We start from the raw sequence: 27,748 nt of genomic DNA on the forward strand, positions 1-27,748 counted from the left end.
GCTGTGTAGAATATGTACATACACCCAACACACTTGTGATAGTTGGGAATTGGGAAAGTGATACGGGGAGGGAAAGGATCACAGCAAAATATTGCACCTGTGACTGTCTAAAGGTATGAGACACAAGATTGTTCAGAGACTGATCTTGATTTCCTGCCCGCAGCCATGTGACATATTTCTGCATTAAAAAGGTTATCACAGGACTGGGGTCAATATCTACTTACTCCTTTGGCTACTGTTACAGCTTCCTTTAAAAAAAAAAAAAAAAAAGGCAGATCAAATCAAAAGCAGATAAGTAGGCTGTCAACCAACACTAACCACCACACAGTAAACTAGCTAATTACTAAAACCCAACGGTGTTAGACATCTGTCAATAACTACATCTCTGAACCTCCAGGGATTGCTGCTTACATGGTCACATCTTGTTCTCATAGCAGTTCCTTCTGCCTGTTCTGCAGTGGCACAGTTAATACAGTAAAATTGGTTGTAGCCCACTAACAAGAAGTTAATCTTTCCTGTTAAATTCAAATAGATCAAAATTAACCTTGGACGAAGGGCAGTCAGGAGGCGCCTATAGTTTGGTGCTGCTCTGCATTCTGTTTCCTATATTGATTGCAGATTTCACACTTGGGCACCTTATCTGCAATGGCAGCATTCATGCCAGGCCCTGTTCTTACACCTCTCAGTATACGGCTGGGCACTGAGAATTAGTTTTAACGTTTCTGGCCTCGTGCTGTGTGGGATTATGAGAGACCCATTTTAAACAGCGATTTCAGTTTGTATACTCCCAATAAGTTTTCAAGTGTGGAGGTGCCTGGATGTTTTTGTTGGCCGTCCATTTAGAATTAATCTCTCAAGGTTGGGCTATTTTGTATTTCCTGTTTGAGCTTGTCAAAATTTAGTTTAAAAATTTGTAAGTGAGCCATATTTCCTCCAAACTCCTTTTTTTATAGATTCTTGATTTTGCTATATATAGGTGATCTTGAAACCATGTCTGCTCTGAGAAACTCCTTACAGGGCCTGTATCTCACATTTTGGAATTTTGTGGTCACTTTCTGGAGTGTAGGTGGTGCTTTGCACAATGGTTTGTTTAATAGGATTTCCAAAGTTTCATGGTCTATTTCTGCTTCAACCAGTGTCTACCAAATAGACATTCATGAAACCAAAAAGTTGCTAGCATTTTTTTTCAATCTAAGCATAGCTCTGTTGTGTTTTTAGTCAGCTCTCTGGAAATATAAGTAATCACCTTCCAGGAAGGCTACCCCCCTACCCATGTGATTTTGAATCAACCAAGATCTTAGACTCGTTCTAATCTCAAAATATTCCAGTTTTAGCACTTCCATGACAGCTTTTTTTTTTTTTTTAAATTTCCAAAACTTTTTCTCTCCCTGATCAGACCAGTGCTAATGTGTACAAATTTAGAAGTGAATTTGCTTAGATACGTTAGCCTGCTTCTTATTCTGGGTCTTTCCATTTGTACAATTGCCTCCATCTTTCTGACTCTGGTCAAACTCCATTTGTCATGGAGTACGTACTTTACATTCACGCCTCTCTGGCATTTGTTCCTGTTCAATGTAATGTTCTTTCTTTGGCATGTTATGGAACGTTATGTGGTGCCTCTTGTGGTGTTGTTGTCTTCACCCCAAATCAGCAGATTGTTTAAACAATTACTTCTACCCCATCCACATTCTAAATAATCTGGATCATGATGCTTTGGTACATCTCAGGATCTGAGACAGTCCCAAATATATATATATATCTTCAAAATGGAGAGTAGAAGATAGGTCTTTGTAGTTTTTCTATTGTCAGACTTTCAAAAACTCTTGCCTTGCATCCAAAACTGAAAGTCCTCTTGCATTTTGAAGTCCTAGATACAACCACCTCAGCTGTTTTCATAGAGTAGTGCTTGGGTTTGATAACCTTATTCAAATCTTCTTGATCCATAAGAGTACTTAACTTGTTTGATTTCATTATGATATCCTTAATATTAATAAAGTCAGTTGGGGCCTGTATTTATTCAATAACATCTAATTTTACCATATCGTGAAGCTCATCCTTCTTGCTCACTGTATTTTGGACAGCATGCTGGTGTCTATGTCAATGGGATGCATTACATCCTTAATGCATCCTGTCCCACTAAGCAACCAATCATATTCTGGAAGAATAACATTTGCATATCATCTGTAAATGTGTTGTACACCTTTGTTAATCAGCATTTGCAGATGGGACCACATGAGAATTCTTGTTCCACTACTTCGTACTCTGAGTGGTCTGTCCTTCTCCAGATACACCAGTGTGTGCTTGCCATTGTCTTTTACTAAAGAAGCTTAGCTGTTGTTGTTTTTTAATTTTAGCACAGGGTGGTCTCTAACCTTTTTGTTTATGCTTGCTGTGATTATGTTACACTGGGCTCCAGTATATATTTTCAAATTCTCTTTTTGTTTATTTCCGTGTCACAAACTCAGTCTGTTCCAGAACCTTGTTTTCTAAATTTATGAAGAGACCCCCCACAAAAGAATTGTTTCTGCATCTTCATTATCAAAGCTTTGTCCTCCAGCTAATGTTCATAAATACTTTACACTTATTTTTGTCTTGTTTTTTTGTGGTTTGTTTGTAACCCATGCTTATTCAGTGTGGTGCTTTGTTCTCCCTTCCAAATAAGAGCGATACTTGCATGTGTAACACCACAACCCTTGTGTTGGACAACTTTGCTTTGTGTTCCAGTTGCCTCCGCACTTACTGCAAACAAATCTGGTCTCTCCAATTTGTTTATCCTTGTATTCCGTCTTTATGGCTTGGAATGTACTTAGAATTACAAGCACTTCTGTTCTTTCACTTCTTCTTCTTAATGCTTTCCATAACAGTTTTCGCTAGCCTTACAAATATCCACATTTCCTAGTAATGTCATGTCCATTTCTTGTAATAATCTTGCCTTGATCTGGTTATCACTTATACCACACATAATTCACGTGACTTAGCTTTGTTACATGATGACCAATGATCTTGCCTGACAGCTTGTTTCATGTCAGGAAAATATACCTTTCCCAGATTGCCTGGATCACGATATTCTTGAAGATTTTGAAGGATTTTGGCTAGCATCTTGTAATGCCCTTCGTGCTCCTTCTGTAATGCTTCCGGACCTGCCGCATGTAGCAGTATGGAGGATTCCACCCTCTCCAATGACTGTGAAAGGCCTCTTGCTTCCAAGAAAATTTGGAAGTCCTGTACCCACCGCTTCCAGCTCTCTTTCAGCTTGAGGGATTCAATCAGCTCCATTTCACCAAAGATTGTTTTCTTCCAACACCATGCAACAAAGCTGTGATGCACGGGAGTGCTGATGAGAGACTGGTCTTTATTTGCTGGCCTCTAGTCATGTGACAAGGGGGCCAGGGTTTCAAAAGGGCAATACCTTTGTCATATGGCAGGTGTCACTATCCATAGACTCCAGTACCGACTGTTCCAACAGGAAAACTAAATAGCTGGTTTTCTTTGGAACCAGTCTTGCACCAGAGGAGTCAATGGGAGTTTTGCCATTGAGTTCAGTAGGAGAAGGATGGGGCCCCATTATTTCTTTTGTGAGCTGATGACTTGCCTGTATTTCGCTCACCCAGGTGAACATGCCTACAAATGCTCCTCCTGCTCATTTTCCACCATGACAATCAGCCAGCTGAAAGAGCACTCCTTGAAAGTGCATGGGAAAGCACTGACACTACCAAGACCCCGCATTGTCAGCCTTGTAGCCTCACTCGCCCAACACGCCTCCAAGAACCACACTCCTGCTGAAGAAGTGGAGGACTCTAATGGTAAGAGGTGCCTCAGAGCAAGATCCTAACTGTCTAAAGTGCTGTTTACACACCCACCCACCCACACACATATATTAAGGCAACAGCCTGCCCCAAAGGCAGTTTCTTTGGTCACTTTGTAAAGGAAAATCTGAAGTTCCTTCTAAAACGAGAATAAATTTGTTTGAAGCTTTAGTGTATGATCTACGGAAGAACCTCACTAATTCATGCTCCTCTAACTTGTCCAGCCCATAACTGATATTCAGAGTATGTCAGGGTGTCTTCATTTCTCAGCAAAGTTTATTGGGGAGATTTTTAAAGACACAATTAGATTCTTAACTCCCACTGAGAATCAGTGGGAACAGGATATCTAACTCCCTATCTGTGCCTCTGAAAATCTCCCCCTAAAAGCGACAGGGTGTGTATAAAAGAAGTCCAAAATATTGGCTGTATCAGGATGGTGGGTAAAGATGGTGAGTGAAGTCAAAGAGGCATTGTTTTCCCACCTCCCTTATGCCCATTGTAAGAGAAGCATGCTGCTTGGGGCTCTGGGAATTTTGGTCAGTGTGGTTGAATAGAGCAGATGCAGAACTGGAGTATGGATGCTATATATGACAGAGACCCTAGCAAGCTTATAGGGAGATAATGCAGCTGCAGTGTCAAGCTCCACATCTTGAACCCCCAGGCCGGCAAGGGAGTTGGTACTTAGGCAAGAAACTACTATGGTTCCTGAGTGAGCCATATTGACAAAGAAAATAGATGCACAAGGGGCTGGGCAGAAGTTCCAGTTCTGTGTAGATCTTCCAAGGTTGTCTGGGATTTCCTCAGATCAGATTTTCCATGGAAAAGCTCGAAAGAAATGTAATATTGTTCCAAATATTCCATAGAATGTTCTGGAATTTTGTTTTGTTTTGTCGTTGTTGAAACAAAAAGTTTCATTTCTAATCACTTAGTGTTTTTGGAAGAATGGGGGGAATGGGAAAGAATGAAAGAGGACTAAACCCAGAAAGGCAGAAACCCCAAAAGACTAAAATAGAAACTGTTTTTTTTTTTTCAAAGAAAACTTGTAAAGATGTGAACAGCACAAACATGTTCCAAAAAGGCTGTTTTTTTTTTTCTTTTTTCAAAAACATCCTTTCAGTGAGACAATTTTGACCAGCCCTGTTCAGATCCCTTCCTTTCACAGGATGGTGTCTGGCACTGGGCAGTGAATACTGACTGAGCTACTACTAATGCCATTTTTGCTAATACGAAGCTAGTCCAATGAGTAAAGTATATCTGGTGTGCATTATTGCGTTTTAAAAAAATATTTCTGTGACTCTTCAGATTTCAAAACTCAGTCGTTATCAATGGAGCTACCAATCTTTAATGTGAATTAGCAAGGTTCTACTAATGATGAAGGTATCAAGAGATGAGCAGAGTCAATGTTATGGGCTTTGGAGGGATGATGCATTTGCTTTCTATTGCTCACACTCAGAGCTCCAAGTCTTGATTACAGGAGCAAGGCATGAATGGCAGTTATCCTCTGTCACCTGTTATGTTTTCAGTATTGTAGCCTTTTTATTTTTAAAGAGGAGTACATATTAGTTAAAGTGTTCTGGTTAAAAAGTTTTAGGTACACTGAAACACACCCATTATCAGAGGTGTCTCTGTTAAACAGTCCAGATTTGTATTGAGACCAGAGGCCAAGACAGAATTTGTCCCAAATAGCTTGATCGTCTTTAAACTAGGTTAATAGTTAAATGACTTTGAAAATAATAAAAGCCACCAGCAGCCAATTAGAAGAGCATAGGTGAAGTAATAATCATATGAACATTCTCAGTATCACTTGGGAAAGGAATAACATGCTTTTAGTAATTGTCGTGACATTGCGGAGTTGGTTACAGACTAAATTGATGATTGCTATGCTTTTGATATGGTTCATTTTGGATTTTTAGAAGGGGCTGAATAGAGTTCTGTGTAACTCAGACCTGTAAGCTGCAGGTGATACGTGGAATAGATAAACAATTGGTCAGAATAATGGAAAGGAGGCAGTACATGTGAAAGGTGCTATTATGCCCCACTGGGGGAAGTATTAAGTGGGGTTCGCACAATACACAGTAGTTGGACCTCCACTGTTCTAACATATATAAATAACCTTCCCCTGGGCTGGCTAAAATCTAGTTAATTTGCTGATGACACAAAATTGGATCAGAGTGAGAGTAAGTGGCAAACATGGATATTATATCAAATGAATTTGAACTTGTTTCATGAATCAGTAGCTATATGGCAACAAAGTACAGTTGAAAGCTTATAAATCAGGCCTATTTACTATGCACGTGCATTAAAATGAATGGAACAGAACTAGAGCAGGATGGCTTGAAAGAGAGGTGGGAGTGGGAGTGGAGAATGTGGAGCCTGAAAGAATACATTAAAGAAGGGGGGCAGGAGAGGTGCACAACCAAAATGGCGAAATGCACATTTGTCACAGCCTTGCTGGAATAAAATGGTTCTGTGGCGAGCGCCCAGTAGAAATTTTACCTCCAGGTCAGGCAGAATTTGTTTCCCAAGGCACCACTTTTAAAGGTCCAAAGAAACACATTTAGGCTGGTCCATGCATTACAAGGCATGAAGGAATTTAAATCTGTATGGCTCATTTATTTTAGCTTTTTATTGGGAGCAATGAGCACAGCTTTACAGTGTATGTCCTGGAGCCGAGATGTTTGAGTGAGAGTAGACTTCGAGGGCACTTTTGGTGGTCTGGTCCTTGTTGGCTGTGTTGTCAGTAAAAAGAAGAATCATAGAAACGCTATAATGCTGATATAAACTGGTCCAGGTCAGCAGTAAGCAGTTGTTTGGAGGTCTGTGGTGAAATAACCTGATGGACTGTGTTGGAGGTGAGGTGAAGGCCTAAACAGGCATAGAAGCAGAACTGCCCTCTCAATTCCAAGAGGGGTAGGCCCTGCAGGTCAATATTGAATCTTATTAGTGAGACAACATGGGAAGCTGATCCTATTTATACCATACCTGGTTTGTGGAAGGGGGACTTCTACATGTGCACAGTATTTCTGGTGTAGAAGGTGACTGTCGCCATGGTATCAGGTGCTCCTTAGATGGGAATCGGTACATTCTGTAAGCACAAAATTCTCTCCCCCGCACAAACTATTTATTTATTAGGAAGTTTTAACAGCTTGCCATGTAAATATCATAAACAAAACAATAATCATTGCAACACTGAGCTTTTGTTTAGAGAAACATTATACAGCAGTATGATCATCAGAGCTCTCTCTTTAATAGGGTTTTACCATGTTAGTGAGCATCTTTACACTACCCCCAACATATCAGTGATTTTATTAAACTGAGTGACATCTCTGAATACACACATTGACCAAACTAGGCATGTCTGTCTAATGTTAATAAAAAATTGGACGGGAAGCACCAAATTCTTTTGAAAAACAAAAATGAAAGGCCTGTGTAAATACTGGACATTAAAGTGCAGTCTTGTGTGTAGCATGATCCCTTGTAGTCTGTTGCTGTTTTAAACAATAATAATCCAGATAAAGGGCCAAATCCACAGCTGTTACACTGCTGAGCTTCAGTGGAGCTATGCTGCTTTCCACCTTTCCTTCTGGTTGTTATGAATTAGAAAGTCAGGTCTTGGCTGGCGTTGTGGAATGGATAGTGACTGGCATGCTTGTGAAATGATGATATCACAAGAATAAGGAGACTCAAAACTAAGCATTTGAGAGTTTGTTTTTGTGTTTGTCAAACCGTTTTTGTGTTTTTGGTGGGTTTCTTCAAACCTGTTTCACTTCCAAGTCTAAAGAGCAGGTTGGAGAAAGGATGTCTTTAGCTCTGTCTCTAGTAAGGCAATCCACACTAGTTCGTTACACCAGCACAAACTCGTAATGTAGACACACCACTCTGGTGCAAAGTGGGGCTTTACAGCTGTGCAGCTTAATCCAGTAATACACAGAAATAAATTACACTGGTTTATCTATAACAGTGCAAATTTCCTTACTGTAGGCAGGGCCTGAGTTATAGATTAATTACCCCTTCTTTCAGGGTGAGAGGTCATACTACACATGCTCTGAGATCCTCCAGCAAAACTAGGGAAAGCCTGATTGGACTTTCCAAGGCAGTACCACACCCTGCTTCATCCCTTTTAAAGATAAGCATAAATCTTTCAGTTTGCCTGCAAGTAGTTACACTAGGCCGGGACTTAAGTGTTTGCAGGACTGAGCCCGAAAATCATAGAATCATAGAATATCAGGGTTGGAAGGGACCTCAGGAGATCATCTAGTCCAACCTCCTGCTCAAAGCAGGACCGATCCCCAATTAAATCATCCCGGCCAGGGCTTTGTCAAGCCTGACCTTAAAAACTTCTAAGGAAGGAGATTCCACCACCTCCCTAGGTAACGCATTCCAGTGTTTCACCACCCTCCTAGTGAAAAAGTTTTTCCTAATATCCAACCTAAACCTCCCCCACTGCAACTTGAGACCATTATTCCTTGATCTGTCATCTGCTACCACTGAGAACACTCTAGATCCATCCTCTTTGGAACCTCCTTTCAGGTAGTTGAAAGCAGCTATCAAATCCCCCCTCATTCTTCTCTTCCGCAGGCTAAACATCCCCAGTTCCCTCAGCCTCTCCTCAGAAGTCATGTGTTCCAGTCCCCTAATCATTTTTGTTGCCCTCCGCTGGACTCTTTCCAATTTTTCCACATCCTTCTTGTAGTGTGGGGCCCAAAACTGGACACAGTACTCCAGATGAGGCCTCACCAGTGTCGAATAGAGGGGAACGATCACGTCCCTCGATCCGCTGGCAGTGCCCCTACTTATACATCCCAAAATGCCATTGGCCTTCTTGGCAACAATGGCACACTGTTGACTCATATCCAGCTTCTCGTCCACTGTAACCCCTAGGTCCTTTTCTGCAGAACTGCTGCCGAGCCATTCGGTCCCTAGTCTGTAGCAGTGCATGGGATTCTTCCGTCCTAAGTGCAGGACTCTGCACTTGTCCTTGTTGAACCTCATCAGATTGCTTTTGGCCCAATCCTCTAATTTGTCTAGGTTGCTTTATATCCTATCCCTACCCTCCAGCGTATCTACCTCTCCTCCCAGTTTCGTGTCATCTGCAAACTTGCTGAGGGTGCAATCCACACCATCCTCCAGATCATTTATGAAGATATTGAACAAAACTGGCCCAAGGACCGACCCTTGGGGCACTCCACTTAATACCAGCTGCCAACTAGACATGGAGCCATTGATCACTACCCGTTGAGCCCGACAATCTAGCCAGCTTTCTATCCACCTTATAGTCCATTCATCCAGCCCATACTTCTTTAAGTTGCTGGCAAGAATACTGTGGGAGACGGTGTCAAAAGCTTTACTAAAGTCAAGGAACAACACGTCCACTGCTTTCCCTTCATCCACAGAGCCAGTTATCTCGTCATAGAAGGCAATTAGATTAGTCAAGCATGACTTGGCCTTGGTGAATCCATGCTGACTGTTCCTGATCACTTTCCTCTCCTCTAAGTGCTTCAGAACTGATTCCTTGAGGACCTGCTCCATGATTTTTCCAGGGACTGAGGTGAGGCTGACTAGCCTGTAGTTCCCCGGATCCTCCTTCTTCCCTTTTTTAAAGATGGGCACTACATTAGCCTTTTTCCAGTCATCCGGGACTTCCCCCCGATCGCCATGAGTTTTCAAAGATAATGGCCAATGGCTCTGCAATCACATCCGCCAGCTCTTTTAGCACTCTCAGATGCAACGCATCTGGCCCCATGGACTTGTGCTCGTCCAGCTTTTCTAAATAGTCCCGAACCACTTCTTTCTCCACAGAGGGCTGGTCGTCTCCTCCCCATGACTGTGCTGCCCAGTGCAGCAGTCTGGGAGCTGCCTCGATGCCTTCATCCTCCCCAAGAGAAGCTTCTGAGACCTGTAAATCGGGCTGTCTTCCATGCAAGTTCCAGTCCTAAACAAATATATTTAGAAGTTGAAGGCAATGTTATTTCATTTTAAGAAGAAGAGAGACAGAGAAGTACATGAGTGGGTCCTGTAACATTTAAAACCCATTAAAAAATACCCAACAGCTTAATAAATGGGTTGGCATTTGTATTATTATTTCATGCACATTGTACTTAAAAGCAAAGTCAGCATGGCTGCTCACCTGTGCTCATTTTGAGTGATACTTATTTTTTTGAATAGCCGGATTGGTTTTTGGTGGGACTGCAGAGAAAGGTAGGAGTACGGATGGCAGAATCTGGAGATACCCTTTGGAAGCAATACAATGCACTTTACGCACACTCCTGCGACTCAGTGGCCATTCCTTTCCCTCCACGCATGCCAAGAAAAATATTTGCCCCTCATAAATACAGGCACACATTACAGAATACATACAGAGTCAGTAATGTTCAAAACAGAAGCTTTTTTGAGTTTTACTTTATGGTATGCATGAGTGTGCTCACTTCTTTTTTTTTTTTTTTTTTTTTCTTTTTTTTAAAGCAGCAACTCAAAACAGACCCAACACCCCAGTTTCCAAAAAAAAAAAAAAAAGGCAGATGCAATGATAATTAAATTCACCACTAAGCAGCAATATCTGAGCTCCATCATTGTCCAAAGCACCCAATCCCATGTATTCCAGCTCTTCTTGAACTTTGTTATTTTCCCTTTGATAAAGGCCATAGCCTCATCTGGAGACTGAAATATAAAGACATGTCTGTCTTGATTCACCGGAGCCTGGCTGGGCATAGAACTGCTCAGCTGAGTCCCTTCTTTTAAGCTGTTGCCTGAAAGGTGCAAATCTGTGGTTTTTTTTGTTTGTTTGTTTTTGTTTTCCCCTCCCATCCCCTTTTCAGAAGTGATGCTGCGTAGTCAGGAAAAATACGTATCTCATGTGCTTTGACATCTGAAATCCCCGTGGGCTCAGAGGGCCTTCCAAATATTTATTAGCGTGAGTTGTCGTGGCACCAGAACCACACAAGAAGCCTGGCAAGGAGAGGGGTTCTCAGAAGACCAGCAAGACAAGAACAGATCCATTGAGCTGCACAAAGCTAGTGATCCACTTTTCCCACAAAAAACAACAACAACTTGTCCGGGCAGATCTTTCAGCATACTCAGAGACTTCAGCTGTCCCTTGTTTTTTTGCGTAGGCCTTAGTTTCTAGCTCATCTTTTAGGTGCAGTGTTGTCCTCCTTCAAAGTGTTTTAATAGTCTCCTATGCAGAGGTCTCTAAATTGATCCCTCCTAAGGCCAGTCCTTTAATTTTCACTTTAGTTATTTCTCTAATTTTATTTGTTTGTTTGTTTTGCTCGTAGCAGCTAGTGCTTTTTGGACATCACAGCCTTTTTCATCCACGCTTGTAGGTCTGTTCCACTGCTAAGTTTCAGCAGACTAATATCAGAGTATATTTCATAGGAACATTGTTGCTGTGGGAACATGGAAGTATCCTTTTCACTGCATGGGCCTCACAGGTTTTGAAAGAAACCCTTTGAAGTTGGCAGTCCTTTATTTGGCTTCCGTTTGATTGGGAAGGCACAGAACCAGCGAGGACAAAAGTGCAAGTTCAAACAAAGCTTAAGGCATAATTGCTTAAATTGCAAGGCGAGTTGGATGTGCAACTGCACAGAATATCTTTGGTGATCAGATAACATGGTGTGATGAACATGCCGTTAAAACAAGTGGATGTCACCATGTGCACACCCACAGTCACATTTGATAGGTATATCTGCACACTTGATACTGAACTCTTACGGGTTTTTTGTGTGTATATTTGTGCTGATTTCAGTGAAAGTGTGAGTCGAAACAGTTACTGCCCTGGCACAGTAAAAGACAGTCAGTTGTTACTAACTTAGGTCCCAGTTCAAGAAAGCACTTAAGCATGTCCTTAACTTTATAGACACACAGTGGGCATATTGAACTCTAGGAAAGACATTCCAGTACATGAAGTTAAGCATATGCATAATTCTTTGGTCAGGTCCTTAATTTTGCTGGTTTAGTGTTTGGCTTTTTTTCATCAAAAAAAACCACTTTGGTTTGATTAATACTCTCCTAAAATTTATTCTTTTTAAAGCAAAAAGCTTTGCATTTATTTAGAGTAGAGAAACTCCTAAAATGGAGAATTTGCTTATGATTTTTCTTTTCTTTTTGTCTTTGCATTATTACAACTTAAAGATGTCCAGATAGACTTAAAAGAGCAAAGCAAAAACTTAGAAGGCTGAAACTCAACAGAAATATAAAAATATTTTTTTTCTTAATGGTTTCTTGCAAAGCTCTGGTCTTACATCACATGTTGACTACCAAGTCAGAAACCACTGAAAACAGTGGTTTAGTGGCTTGATTAAGATTTACAGACCTTCTGATAAAGGGCACTGCTGCAGTGTAAAACTCCTTTATGCATTTTTATATTTTATACCCAACCCAAAATTTGAATGAAAAATTGTGTGGCTAATGTATTGCATGACGATTCTGAAAGGAAGTTAGCCTGGAGACTTAATATTTTTCAGGGTGGTGACATGTGAAATTGTATATGCAAACCTGAGGTGGTCACAGGAAGCTATTTCTCCAGTAAAATTGGTTGAGGGTTTTTTGTTTTTTTAATTATTTTTAAACTAATGCTCTGTGGTTCACTTTAAGCCAGCAAGTGCATTTTGACCGTATTATACAGCTTTGTAAAGTACACAAGAGGGACACATCTTAATCACCTTTCAGAGAGCGAGAGAGAGAGAGAAGCTGAAGGGGGAAAAGTAGTCAAAAGATATGGAGAATGACAGTGATTGTTTAAAAATAAAACACTTCACTTCCACTATCACTTTAAAAAACCAAACAAACAAACCTGAAAATAGCGAAGGTGCAGTTTTCAAAATCATTCGGCATTGGTCTAACTTTGCTACCATTGAAGTTAATGAGAGTTTGCTCTGAGCCGCTGCCACACTCTCTCAGTGCTGCCTGTGTTTGATGATGGCCCAAAATCCAGTACAAGTGATGCCAGTGCTAGAATTCCGATTAGCGCAAAGTCTTTGTATCTATTTGCTGGACTCAGGCCGCATGGGAAAGCGTGGCTCCAGTATGTCAGCCCCCTGTGTTAGGGCTAGGGTTGCCAACTTGGTAATATTTAAAAACCGGACACTCCAGCAGGAGTACCAGAACCTCCCCGGCCCCGCCTTTTCCCTCCCAAGGCCCCCCCCCCCCCATTTGCTCCTCTTCCCTCTCCACCCCCTGTTGCTCGCTGCTTTTCCCCTCTTTCCCCCCTTTTTCTTCCCCTCTGCTCAGGTTGGGAGGGACTCAAGTACGGAGCTGGGGCAGCTGCCCAATGCAGGTAGGAGGCGGCCCCGGTTGAATAGAGGCTGGTGCGGGTGATCACCCGGTGCCTCTCCGCCTTCTCCACCTGCATTAACCAGCCTTTTGGTGTTCGGTCAGTAGATCTGACCAGATGCTGTCAGGTCCCCTTTGCGACTGGACTTTCCAGTCGAAAACCAGACACCTGGCCACCTTAGTTCAGGCCCTTCATTATTGCTCCTTTGTACTGCTCTAGCACCTTCCATCAAAGGATCTCACGGAGCTTTGTAAAGGATGGTCAGCTTTATGTCCATTTGATGTATGAGGACATAGGTGCACAGAGGTTCATATCAACACTTTTGTGCCTTGGTGCCTAAAGTTTTGGCACCTACATACTTATTTAGGCATCTGAATATGTAGTTTGATTCTTCAAGTGTCAGTGAGATTTTAGCACTGAAATGTGGCACTTGTGTTTGAAAATATTGACCGAAGTGGCTTGACTAAGGTTGCACAACAAATCACGGCAAAGTCGGGAATAGAATCTGCATCTCCTGATATTCAATCTATTGACAGTAACCTTGTGTGGGGATCAAGGTGTGGATGGTCAGAACTGGTGGTCAGAGCCAGAGTTAGACACTAGGAACCAAAGCCAGAGCTGGAGTTGGAATTAGGATCACACCAAGGGTAGAGACTGGAATCAGGGTCAGTATTTATGCCAAAAGTTAAGTCGGAATCAGCCATGCCAAGGATCAATTCGGACCCAGGGAACAGTGCCTGTGGTCAAGCCAGAGTCATAGCCCAGTACAGCATCAGGTCAGGAGTTCACTCAGTTGCTCAGACAACTTCCTGTTCCTCTTTCTGGTTTTAGAATTGCACCCAGACCAATCGGAGGGGCTGGACATCAGGCCAATCAATGGGGCTGGACACCCGGCCAATTGGTGGAGCTGGACATCTGCTCCAATCAGAAGCTCTGTGGGCAGAGTCTCTGGTGGGCCAGAGTTCTCCAGAACCAGCATGGGAGGGGACTGGCAGAACTGTCAGGTAACAGTTGTGGTCTGGACACTTCTTGGCAACCTGTGGGCCCAAATTCAAGACCTGTGATCCTTCACACCTTGCCCAGCTGTTCACTGTTAATCTTGATATTCTCCAGAGCAAGTTTAGTCAGAGTAACAGGAGTTGCCAGACTGGATCGGACTGGGTGTCCATCTAGTCCAGAGAAAGGTGCGAGAGGAAGGTGCAAGAAACCATGTAACTGGAACTTAAGGACCTGCTTTTGGGAGAAGTTTCTTTCTAACACCCAATAGTTAGACAATGTCTTAAACCTTGAAACACATGGCTTAAATGTAGGAAATGCAATTCAATGACTGCAGTTTGTGTATATGTGTTTGTACATACACACACACACAAATGCACATAGACCCAGAACAATGAAGAAACATTTAAATACTTAGTGTTTGATGATCATGCTTATTAAACAGGAAGGGAATCACAGAGCAGAATAAAATAAGTCTGAGATGGTTACAAGTTCATAAGACATAGCTCAGCCCTTTATGCTTGGAATGAGGAATAAATGGTAGATGGAAAATTTACATAAATTAAGAAACTAACCATTGCTGATCACGCCCAATTGTTGAATGGTTAAATCTCTGTCTCACTAGATCAATCTCGTGTCTAACCTCTCTGCTTTGCTTTTTCCATCTAGTCCTAAGCAGCACACTTCATCCCTTGGGTAACTTCATTTGTCGCACTGGAGCTGCACCATGAATGCAGTTGGCTCAAAAGATTAGAAATAAATGGACAACTTTTATTTTAAAATCTTTGGCGATAGTGTGTGTATTGAGATCTGACATTTGAAATACAAATACGTTTTGTTTATTTCCAAGTCCTATTCCATGTTTAGACTGTGGAATTTTTATCACTTGAATAAATACATGGTTGAAACCTGACCTGTGTATTGAACTGTTAAGCCAGTACATCCAGGTGGCAGCATACTCCTAGCCTACTGCAGTGCTCAGACTTTAACCAGCAGTCTCTGACTAAACATAGATGCCATACTTTCAAGCAGGTCATTCAAATGTGTAAAGTTATTCCGCGTGCATCAGTCCTATATAATGAGGAAAATCACAGTGAAGAAAACACATTCGACACTAGAATTCCTCTCTGGCCTGAAAAAATAGTAAGCAGGGAGCTTGTTGCAGAAAAATGTCTGGAATAACCTGCTTTTTAATGAATGGAATTGTGCTTGGCATAAAATAATAATAAACAAATGTTTGGAGGTAAAGTTAAAGGATAATAAGCTAAAAATAAAACCAAGAAAGCAGCTTGGGGGAAAGAGGGGATAAAGAAACAACAGAATTAATGGCCCAAGACTGAATAAATACACAGAGAGCAGTGTCCTTTCCCACCTAGAATTGGTCATTCCAAATCAGCACTTTCGTAGAGCAGCGTAGGGATGCAGATAGTGCTGCTGGCCACGTTGTACCTACTCTGTGGATAAATAGAGGCCTTGAATGCCAATGTTAATAGAAATTCCTGGCAATATAGGAAGCTTTGGAATAGGAGGGGACAGGAAGCTCTTTGGTTGGTCCCCTCCCTGCAGATAAAAATAATATGGTACAACTTCTTCCTCAATTACTTTTCTCTCTTCTGAAATGTATATAGTTCCCATTGCTTTTCCTTGTAATTGATTATATAGTGTATTATTACTACTGTATACCTGATCCTGTACCCAGTGAAAAATCAATTGGAGAACTCCCATAGACTTCAATGGGAAGCAGTATGGGTCCCTCGCTGTGTAAAATAATTTTACCTTCTGAGTTTCACCTTCTAAATTCCTTTTGTTATTTTCTTCTCTAGATTAAGTGCATGTCCTTTCTAAGTGATTTTGACACTAGCACAAGGAGTTGTGCAACATCTATCCCCTCTTTGTTGTGTTCAGAATTAAGTGTGTGTCTATAACTCAAAGGAAAAAAGGAGATTAAAAGTTACAAAGGAGCATGGATATAGTCTCTCCAACCTTTTTATTTGATCAACTAAGATCCTACAGTCTGTGTATCTTTCTGGTTGCCCTCTGCTGTACCTTCTATACATCTATACTATCCTTTTTAATGTTAAAAAAATGGCCAGAACTGATCGAAGCATTCCAAATGTGGTCTTGATACACAGTGCTGGAATAACTTCCTCCAGTCTATATCCCCCCCCCCCCCCTTTTTTTTATGCATCCTCAAATGTCAATTGTTTTTCTCTGCTGCATAAAGCAGTGTGTGGCGGGTTTTTGTTTTCATCCCCTCAGATCTTTCTCCTGCTTATTTCTTGGCAGTGCCTAAATGTTGAGGGCCTGATTGTCATTTACACTATGGCCACTTCAATGTTGTTCTGACAGAGTAAAGGGGCCCCTCTGTGTAAATGAGAATTAAGCCCAGTGAGTTCAATTTAAAAAAAAAAAAAAAAAAATCTGGTCATATTAAATTTCCTTGCACTCTCGGTATTTTCCACAAGCACCCATGCTTCAAGTCTGTGTTGAATCCTTCTCAGTCTTTTCACCCTCCTTTTCCTCCCCCACTATGTTTCATTTTCAGAGTGTTTCACCCTCCCACGTATTCCTGCTTCAGGTCAGTGATGTGTGGCGTCAAGTGAACAAGTGTGTGTCATCTTCGTGATCTTTGTGGAACTCCACTTCCCCACCTTCCCACTTCTCATGCTGTTGCTGCTACATGAGTAGAATATCCTCTCACCGCTCCCTAAGCTGGTCCTTGGAGTCCGGTTGAGTTTCAGTGGGATTCATATTTTGAAATCACAAAGACTCTTCTCAAAATCGCACCCTGATGTGTTTTTACTTGCTCAGTGTCTAGTATCGCATCTTGATTTGGTTTTTTTCTTAGAGGAGAAACCATTTGCTTGTATTTTTTCTTTCTCAAAAAAAAAAAAAATCTGACTCTTCCTTATTACAGTCTTCCCTTCGTGAATAACATTCTAGGGGCTTCCCTGTTACAGGCTGTCCAATATGTCCTCAATGCTGAAGTTGCTGTTCCTATTCTGTATTGCCTTGGATCTTTCCATGGTATCCCATTTGCTTCTTGCTTTAGTTCATCATCCCATTTTTGCCCAAAGAGGCTTTTAAATACATGTTGAAGTGTCCCAATCTCTTGCACTTTCTTTGGTCAAAACTCGAGCTGGATAAGAGCTTCTCCAACAAGAGCATCCGATGAAGTGAGCTGTAGCTCACGAAAGCTCATGCTCAAATAAATTGGTTAGTCTCTAAGGTGCCACAAGTACTCCTTTTCTTTTTGCGAATACAGACTAACACGGCTGTTACTCTGAAACCTCTCCAACTTCTGATTTCTTATTTTGTTTCATTCCTCACCCTCAACCCTCCACAAGAAGATGATCGGTGACTTTGTAGTTTCTGTTCTGGTATGAATTTTACAGGGAACTAATGTCTTTATTTTTATCCATCTCTCTCTCTTTGGTCATTGATCTCTCTCTCGCTATCACTTAGAGGCTAGAGTACTCTTGTTCCTCATGTACTCAGTCTATTGCATCTCTTATGCAATATTGTATTCTCCATCTCTGACTTTAATGCTAAAAGCACTGAAGCATATGTTTAATGCTAGACATGTGTAGCCCATTGACTTCAGTGTCTGAAAGACTGGGGCACTCATTTGTATATTTTTTTATTTTTAGTTTAATTGTATAATCTTCCTATTGCTTCTCTGTGCCTGATGTTTAAACATTTTGCGTTTGTATCTCTTAGCCTAAACTGGTGTTTGCTCTGATGTGTTTGTGTCTATAGACAGATCTTATATGTTAGACTTCTGTATGGTATTCCAACTTGATTTTCTTGGATTTTCAAGTACATTATAATATCCTGAGATGAAAAATTAAGTTTATTTTTCCTTCCTCAAAAATATTCTATTTTTCCTTTTGTTAAATTAAAAAAAACCAATTTTTATGCACGTTGGCGCACGTACATTAATTTGCCCAAGACTGGCTATGGAAACTTGGGAATTTTCATTCTTATCTAGTATTTACTGCACTTTTAAATATTTTTTCCTAGTATTTCTCTAATTTTTCCACAATTCCATGGTATATGTATGAAACTGTTGTTTTCTCTATTGCATCTCTTCCACTTGCTTATTTCAGATATGCTTCATTTCTTTTGGAATAAAGAAATCCTCTTGTACCTTACATATGATATTTATTGTTAATATGTTAATACAGAAGAGTTTTCTCATTCTCTTGAGTTATGGAAGTCCAGGTGTTTCCCCGTAGACTCCTGATACCATAATTTTTAACAAACTCTGTAAACAGTTAATGCCATTGCGTATGGCTGTACACATCAGGTATGGTACCATGGCAGCCAACCATGTGTTGATTTTTCCAGTGTAAAAAGCAGTAACCAGTCACAACACTGTTGTTTTTCTGTGTTGCTAGGATCTCCTAACTGGGATGGCCAATCTTACTCCTTCCTTTCGTAGGCCTCTTTAATTAGGGCATCCTGTATGCACTGGCCAAAGTGTTGCTGAAATGATCTGATTGCATATCCTCCAGGCACTTTGGGTCAAATTTTCAAAAGTGCCTGAGTTTCACTTAAAGCCTATGAGATTTAAGCTCCAAAGTGACTTAGGTGCTTTTGAAATTTTTATCCTTTGCCCGTTACTGAGTCACTACTAAGAGAGTTTCCCAGAATGCAATGGTTAAGAAACGTGATAGGCATGGATGCACAAATATAGTTAACACAAATATAGTTAACACAAGAGTCACAGCAACTCTTCCCCATCCCACCCTCCAACTTGTACTGGATATAACCAGTTCAGATGATCACTTTGCCATGTGGTTGCGAGCACACAGTTTATTTCTAGACGGGATTTTCAGAAGCAATCTTTGGTGACCAAAACTGCTCCCTTTGAAGTCAATAGTAAAACTTCTCCCTTTGAAGTCAATAGTAAAACTTCCATTGATTTCATTGAGAACAGAATTAGCTCAATGGTGAGCACTTCTGAATATAGGCAGGAACTTAGTTATCTGCTACTCTTATGGCACCACCTATGCAGTTAGCCTATTGGAAAATCTTACAGGTTACATTGCAAGTCACAATATTTCTACCGTGACCACTGTTCTTCCAAGTTTTGTTGTCTCAGTTACTACCAATTCTTCCTTCATTGGCGTGGCTACTGCTGCTCTTCTTTTTATGTCTGAACATTCTATATTTTCTCTGAATAAACTTTTGAAGTAGCATAGTATGTCTTGTATGTCTTTTGTGTAAAAATTGTTAATAAAAGCAAATCTCTTTGGGATTTGTTTGAATATTTGACTATTTCGCCCTGGTTGATTTGTTGCTTGCCAGTCGCATTTCAATGCAGTTTCCGATATCTGTGTACAGAAACGTCCCATATTTTCTTTGTCATGTTAGCCATTCTCCTGTTTTGAATTTATTTTTTAAAAATTTGCTAGTTTTTCTTATCACATGCTCAGCCCTCATTCATGGTTGTTTTTCCTGTTATGAATCTTTCAGGGCCTCTCTTTTGGTTTTCTGTATTCCGTTATTTAATATAATTTTCTAACTGCTCCCTGTCTGCTGAATGTCTTTCTTCTTCTTCCTGGGCTTTGATGCAAACTTGGGATACCATTTTTCTTTGCTTTCTTCAAACCTGGATTGCAGATCCCTCTGTCTACTCTGGGCTGAGATTGCAAATGCCTTTTGGGAGTTTGCCCAACCCAACTTTTCCTCTGGATACAGCAAAAGGCTGGCATGTAATTTGCATCATTAGTAGGGCCCTACCAAATTCACTGTCCATTTTGGTCAATTTCATGGTCATGGGATTTTTAAAATAGTAAATTTCATGATTTCAGCTATTTAAATCTGAAATTTCACAGTGTTGAAATTGTCGGGGCCCTGGCCCAAAAAGGAGTTGTGAGGAAGGGGTGGGGTCGCAAGGTTATTGTAGAGGGGGTTGCGGTACTGTTACCCTTACTTCTGCGCAGCTGCTGGCGGTGCTGCCTCAGAGCTGGGCACCTGGAGAGCAGCGGCTGCTGGCCGGGAGCCCAGCTCTGAAGGCAGAACTGCCATCAGCAGCAGCGCAGAAGTCAGGATGGCCTGGTAGGGTATTGCCACCCTTCTGCGCTGCTGCCTGCAGAGCTGGGCCCTCAGTCAGCAGCCGCCGCTCTCCAGCCGCCCAGCTCTGCAGGCAGCAGCCCAGAAGTAAGGGTGACATGGTGTGGTGTTGCCACCCTTCCCTCTGCCCTGCCGCTGGCGGGGCTCTGCCTTCAGAGCTGGGCGTCTGGCCAGCAGCTGGCGCTTTCCAGCTGCGACGGTAGTAGAGAAGTAAGGGTGGCAATACTGCACCCCCCTAAAATACCTTTGTGACACCCCCCTGCCCCCGAAACTCCCTTTTGGGTCAGGACCCCCAATTTAAGAAACACTGGTCTCCCCCATGAAATCTGTATAGTATAGGAGTCCAGATTTCACGGTCCGTGATGCGTTTTTCATGGCCGTGAATACTTTGCTGTCCAGGGGTGCTTAAATACTTTGCTGACCAGGGGTGGGATTTATTACTCACACATATAACTGTCTTGCTGAGTTGGGGCTATACCACCCCTTCTCCTTTGTATTGAATTGCCATTCTTTTGCTCAGAATAAAGAACCTACCCAGTCATTAGTGTATTACACCAGCTCTTTTGTTTTACCCCTAACATGGCTTTTACCTACATACAGTGCTTGCTGTCCTATGCACTAAAGGCTTGATCCAAAGCCCACTGAAGGCAATTATGAGTCTTTCCATTGACTTCAGTGGGCTTTGGATCAAGTACTAAGGGCTTGGTCTAGAGCAGTGGTCTTCAACCTGTGGTCCCTGGACCCCTGGGGATGTCCAGACTGTCTAAGGGATCCGCAAAAGTTTGTCATTACCATAGAACAGTGGTTTCAACCTTTGGTCCATGGACCCCAGACTACGTCTAAGATTTCCAAAGGGGTCCGCACCTCCATTTGAAATTTTTTAGGGATCCACAAATGAAAAGGTTGAAAACCACTGGTCTAGACCTCATTGAAGTCAGTGGAAAGACTCTGTTCCATTCAGTGGCTTTTTGGACTGGGCCCTAAGTGTTCTTGGTAGAATCGTGTCTGTAAACATTCCACCTTTGATCTAGAATATTACATAGTCTTGCAAACTGCTTCTCAGAAATCAACAGAAGCCATGTATACTCACGTTAATCCTAGTTGTTTTCCTTCAGGAAGCGCTAAATCTTGCACTGCTCAAGGAATCCGAGAGAATTAAAACATATTGGCAAAAGAAGAGGGGTGAAATATCCATGCAGAGCTGTAGGCATAAATGTTAACATTGTTTAAACGTGAGCGTATAATCACAAACTACAGTGGTGTGTGGATAATTTATTTTCTATAAATATTGAAGTGCCGATCAAGTGTAGAATATTTTCATCAAAAGACTATAAACCAAAAATAGAAAACAAATGCACACCAATCCCAGGTGAATGAAGAAAATTCAAATATAAATGCACATTATGTTCCTTTTGGGTATTTCCCATGATAAGAACGTTGACGTTTGTTTCAACTTTTACCTCCTGTGGGTTTATAAAAGTGCCTCTTTATTTCTGCGGGTTTCACAGGGCAGCTTCCACATACATATGTAAATACCAGAGTTTAAGGCTTCTTCTTTTTTTTTTTTCTTTTTTTTCAATGAGGCAGCTGGAGTAATGTGCAGCAGACTCTAGGGAGAAGGAAAATGTGTGAAATAAAGTATAATGGATCTTCCAAAAACCCCACTTCGGGTTAAAAGATCAGCCACCTTTTTACCAACGGCTAATATTCAAAACATTGATGGGTGAAAATGTGGGCCAGCTTCTCAGCTGTTATAACTACGCCTAGCTCCACTGGAGTGGATGAAGAGGAACCCATTTATTTCTGCTTAAGATCTGGCCCAGAATGCTGAAGATGTGATGGAAATTGTCAGTCTCCTTGTTGCTAAGTAATGGATCAACAAGGTTTTGTTCAGTGATTTACAGGAGGCCTGAATGGCGCGCGCACACAACTGCCTGCTGTGACATCAAAATTATTAGGATGCCAGGCCCTTGTATGGGAGGCTGTGTCTAACTGGGACGTTAGAACGGTTGGGTCACATAACCCAGACGTTAGTTGCTTCCCCTCTTTGAAAGTTAGACAGTATACAATGAACTCTTATGACTTATTGACCAAAAGCAATGCAAAGGAGCACTTTGCCTCCTCTCTCTCTAAGGAAGTAACGGCTTTTAGAGAAGGCTGCTTCAGCTCTTAGCTTGCTAGACCTGTGCTAATGTGGAGGGTATACGGGTCTGTTTCGAACAAAAGGAAAACAAACCTTGAGATTTTAAAGGCGGGGGGGACTCTGTAAACCACTAATGAAATGGTAAACAAACTTGCTACAGAAAGAATGAATGCACAGCTGCTAAATGCTGCATTCTGGTCAGGTCTGGGTTCATGAGATTTGGATAGAAGAATGTAGGAGAGAACTTAATGCATTTTACCAGGATCCTTTATGTCTATTCCTTTGTCCTCACTCTACACCTGGTGATTAACCAAGGGAGGCGTGAGACATTATTTAACTCTTCTCCCTGTTTTGTTTTTGTCTTGTTTTGTTTATCATTTCTAAAGCACGTATATTCCCCTTTTTGGCAGGGAGAAAGAAAGAAAGCGTTGTACTCTTTTGAAGACAGGTGGGGAGAAGTCCCCACAGTGAGTGCTATGTAGTGCTGCTTGCCTTTTGTTTGTCTTTAGTAATTGGTTAGAATGGATGGTATTAAGTTCCATCGAGTATGGGTGTTGGAGAATTCCTACATATCCTGCCTCAGGGAATTATACTTTGGAAAATTAAGTCTCCATCAAAGCAGGAGGTGGCTTGTACAGTTTGTAGTCCCTCTTCTTCTTTCTTTCTTTCTTTCTTTCTTTCTTTCTTTCTTTCTTTCTTTCTTTCTTTCTTTCTTTCTTTCTTTCTTTCTTTCTTTGAAAAGCTTAAGAAAAGAGCCCTTTGTTTTCTTTTCAGGAAAGTTACACTGAAATTCATCTGTGCTGTATTCATCTGCCTTCATTCGTGCCATTCATGGGCAGCTGTCGGTTATATAGGACAAAGCTGATGAATTCCTAACCTCCACATTCAAAACAGTGTATTGGGAAAGGTTCAAGACCTCTTTTTTTATGTTGGGAGGAAGGAATACTGGTTTTCAGTTTGTGTTCTGAGATTTTTCCCTCCTCTTCTCCTTCCTCTCCTCCCCCAATCAATTGCATTTCTCTGTCATGATATTTTAATGGCATTTCAAAAATATCTTTCAAAGAAACCTGATTGGAAATCTCTTTTTAGTGGGATTTAGGATTAAATACCCTTTTTAATATTGTCTCACTTTTAAACATCAGTCACAGGAGAATATATCTGATTTTTATATGTTAAAATTAAAATCATTTCAAATGTTAGGATGTGAATAGTTAGATATTATAGTGAATTCTCCATTCTGGAACATTTTGTTTTAACTAGCTTTGCTAAGGGGTTTCTCCAATAATTCCATGAATTTCAGGGGAAATAACTGTAAATGCTTTTAAAAAAAAAGAAAAAAAAAGGTTACTCGTAAACATCAGGGGCTAGATCCTCAGCTGGTGTAAATTAGCATAAATCAATGGGAATGCACCAATTCACCCCATCTGAAAATCTGTTTTGGATTACGCATCATGTATAGAAGAATGCTCACAGTATATTAACCTGCCTCTATTTCACAGTTTACAGATGTCTTGAAACTAGGCTCCTTTTTATACTGGCTCCCTTTTGAAGCCTCTCACTTGATAGATTAAAAATGATCATTTCAGTCAACAGCCATAAACTGTGAAATATAAACTAGGGTTGAGATTATAGAGATGAACAAGTACCATTCTTCCCTCCACACCGCTTCTGAAAGAAGCGTCCGAGATTTCCATGCTTTAGGGCTTGATCCAACTCCAATCCCAGTAAACGGGACTTGGACCAGGTCCTTAAAACCTCAGATTCTCTGACCAGCTGCTATAACTTCCCCTTCACTTTCTCCCCAGATTCTTCATACTCCGAACCTCCTGACGTTCAGCAGCAGCTGAACCACTACCAGTCAGCAGCTCTGGCCAGGAACAACAACAACACTAGCCCCCTCCCACTCTCTGGGGCGGCTGCAGGAGCTGAACAGAAAACTGAAGCCACCCTAAACTGTGAATTTTGTGAATTCTCTTCGGGTTACATTCAGAGCATTCGGCGTCACTACCGTGACAAACATGGAGGGAAGAAGCTCTTCAAGTGCAAAGATTGTTCCTTTTATACAGGCTTTAAGTACGTATTGTACAAAACAGATAAACTGAAATCACTTCTAACACTTTAAAAGACAAGCACACTAGTTCCTGAGATGGCTGACCGGAGCTGAAGAGAAACATAAGAATGGATGATTAGGGAGAAATACAGAACTGCCCTTCCAGATCACGACAGGATTAATCTAACCCAGTTTCCTGTCTGACAGCATTCACTACTACCTGCTGCAGAGGGAAGGTGCAAGAAATCCCTGCAATAGGTTGTTACAGAATAGTGTGTCCACAGAGAATGATTCTTCCTGATCATCTGTGGTTAGAAGTTGGTTTATGCCTTGAAGCATGAGGGTTTACATCCCTTCTGAAAACTCCTGTGTGTGTTGTTGGAGGGCGTTAGAAGCTAGCATGAGAAGAAAGGAAGGCATATGTTCTAGTGAAGTAGCAGAGTTCCAACACTGCCTGTCTAAAGGAATCTTTACCATGTAACTTTATAATTTCCTCCCTTTTTCTCCATCTAGTTCAGATGGCAGAAGTGAAACACATATCCAAAAGTGTGTGACAGTATATTTGAATATTTCATCAAATCAGTTAAACACCCGAAAATAAAAACTCAGTTATTTCCATGTATTTCCAGTTCCAGGGTTTTAGACTGTTTTTCATCACTTCTTCTTATTATTATTTTATTATTTATTACTCCTTTCTCCAACCAATAACACTGGACATAACAAAACTCTCTTAAATCAACATATAATTGATAACTTGTGACATGGAGGTTTGCGTTCCTTAATGCAGTGTTTCTCAAGCATTTGGGGATTAGGTCTTTCTTCTCAGGAATGTAGAAAAGTCCTGTCCTCTATTCATTATGGAGAGTGAAACACAGAAGAACACCCATTGAAGTCAATGAAAAGACTCCTATTGACTTCAATGGCCAGTGGATCAAGCCCAAAGCCAGCAGAGTTTATCATTTCCTTGCTGTCAAGCCAACAGGGACTGTAAATTCCTTAGTGAAGAGTTAAGCAGCTTGCTGCATTTATAGATTCCACCACTCCTTAATCCAAAATTATTGAACCACTCAAGTTTACAAACGCCTCCTCCACAGCTGGCCTTGTAGCCAGATAGGTACCTAGTTAACTTCCTAGGCCTGAGTGTGCAAGTGTGTCTGTCTTCTGCATGTGCAGCTAGTAGTATACCTTGCTGCAAACGTTTAGTGCTAACGAAAGTCTATGTATCTACCAGATCTGGAGCATAGCGTTTCAGCTGGTTTTGAGTTAGGCCCACAAAAGAAAGGTGGCGAGAATGTTTCTGCTGTCAGAAAGACATTTATCTTCAGCCATGTGACTCCAGAACAGTTGAAGGAATTTTGCTCAAACTTTCCAAACATGGTTTGCCTTTGGCAGAGACCAAGCATGGAAGTTTTCAGCCCAAAGACCTTTTGGGCCTGTGGAATGGAAATTCTTTTGCTGCATTACCTATAGCAGCATGACCAGTGCAACCAGTGTAATAGAATATTTTGTCAGAGTACATGATGGCTATGTAGGAGTAAATCCTGCAAATACATATGCACGTGTGTTCCTCGTCTGAGGAGTCCCACTGAAGTATCATGTGGCTTTATACAGACAGGAGTAAGTGGCATCTGTAGCACTTTAAATAACACTTCAGTGACAGAGCTGTGGCACTTGAAGTGTGTAGACGTAAGAAATACTGATTTTTATCTCTTCTGCTTCTCCTTACTTTATAGATCTGCTTTTACTATGCATGTGGAAGCTGGGCATTCAGCAGTTCCTGAGGAAGGACCCAAAGACCTTCGCTGTCCTCTTTGCCTGTACCACACCAAATACAAACGTAACATGATTGACCATATAGTCCTGCACAGAGGTAAAGACATCCCTTATGGTATTTGTGTCTGACAAAGAAAACCTTGAGCAATGCCTGTTTATTTCAGGCCCATGAAATGAAGTTTTCATCTGAATGTGAGCATTAAAGTGTTGAGTAGCCCGGAAGCCCTTGCACGTATTTTTAGTAATGCATTTTGTTTCTTTTCTGTGAAGTAGAAAGAATTAGACCAAAATGGATAGAGGCAGATTTGAAATTGCTGTTTAGAATTTCTGCCAGAAATGTTTACAGTCATTTGACACCTGTTTAGAGCATGTTATGCTTCTCCTATCACTCTGTGGGGCAGGATAGCACCCTTCTGACTCAGGAACATGTTTACCATATATATGTATTTCTAATGAGCCCATTATCTAATAATCTCTGTTCCGTATACATTGTTAAAGGATGGCTCTATTCCATCTGCACCGTCCCCTACCCTGGACACCTCAGAGGATCCCATGAGGACTTAACATATATTTCTTCACCACATCTGCATCAACTATTCTTAGGAGCAAAAATGGCTAAAACTTTTTAAAACAATTAAGAGCTGACTTAGAGATTATCCTACTCTATTAACCACAGGCTTGAAAGTTCAGAAGAGACAGCTGTTTGGACACTCTGGGCTGGGATCCCTGCCGAGAGTTATCGCACTTGATGCTTACAGATGGTCTGTTGGCTGCCTAAATCCAAACCCATGTGTTGTGCTGGCACCCTGCCTACTTGTAGGTTAAGCAGAATCTCGCAGTACGATATTGATGCTGACCAAATGTGTGTTTCAAATGCCATCTTTTCCTGGAGTCACACAATATACTTCACTATATTCTGGGCTGCTTCAGGTTTAGAAAGGCTCCAAACAATGAAGTAGATAGCATTGATAGGTACTTCCGGCTTTTGGAAAGACTGTGTTGAAGGGGCATCTGGGAAGATCATACAGACCTTCCCAGGACTCAAAAGGCATGTCATAGAGCCAGCTCAGTGAGTTTAAAAGCTTGGCAGGCAATGAAACTCAGTGCTGAGATCATCCTCCAGAGGTATTCTAGCACTAGACAGCTCAAGTCTGTTGATCTGCAGGATCCATCTTCAATGGCTTTTGAGAAGAAGGTGGGTTAGGGTGTATTTGGGCTAATAGAAGCATCACTGAGGAATGTGTTTATCAGCACTTCTGGGGTACTGATTGGTCAGAAGAGTTCACTAGGAACAGTTTGTGCGAGGAGTTGTTATCATTACTTGTGTTACCACACATAGGAGCCCTAGTGATGATGTTCTCTGTCCTGTGTTTGTATCTGGACCGTGTGATTAGGCACAACTTTTAAAGTGGGAATAAACAAATGTAGATAAGACAATGGGTTGCAGCGCGCTAGACCTGGTTGGAAAACTTCCACTAGTGCAAGATTTTTGAGGAAAACTGCAAATGTTCAATAACCTTTGGTAGCACTTTACATGTTCAAAGCACTGTGGAGACATTAATGAGTAGATCCTCACAACATCCCAAGGAAGCAGGCAGATAACTCTTTTGTGAAACTGTGGGTCAGTT

General features: G+C 41.3%; 1 protein-coding gene across 11 annotated transcripts in view; it reads left to right on the plus strand.

The window, feature by feature from the left end:
• The window catches only part of ZNF462 (zinc finger protein 462), a 104,474-nt gene that overhangs the window by 60,090 nt on the left and 16,636 nt on the right, over positions 1-27,748 (plus strand). For 7 of the 11 annotated variants that reach the window (XM_073345994.2, XM_073345997.1, XM_073345996.1 and 4 more), the window contains 3 exons: positions 3,612-3,803; positions 24,103-24,370; positions 26,081-26,217. In XM_073345994.2, coding sequence (XP_073202095.1) covers positions 3,612-3,803; positions 24,103-24,370; positions 26,081-26,217 — 597 coding nt within the window. Of the gene's footprint in view, positions 1-3,611; positions 3,804-13,908; positions 14,082-24,102; positions 24,371-26,080; positions 26,218-27,748 lie in introns of those variants that run through there. The other 4 variants (XM_073345998.2, XM_073345999.2, XM_073345992.1 and 1 more) reach the window with 4 other exon arrangements.

Source organism: Lepidochelys kempii, chromosome 5 (genome assembly GCF_965140285.1).
Source record: "Lepidochelys kempii isolate rLepKem1 chromosome 5, rLepKem1.hap1, whole genome shotgun sequence".
NCBI classification, from domain to species: domain Eukaryota; kingdom Metazoa; phylum Chordata; order Testudines; family Cheloniidae; genus Lepidochelys; species Lepidochelys kempii.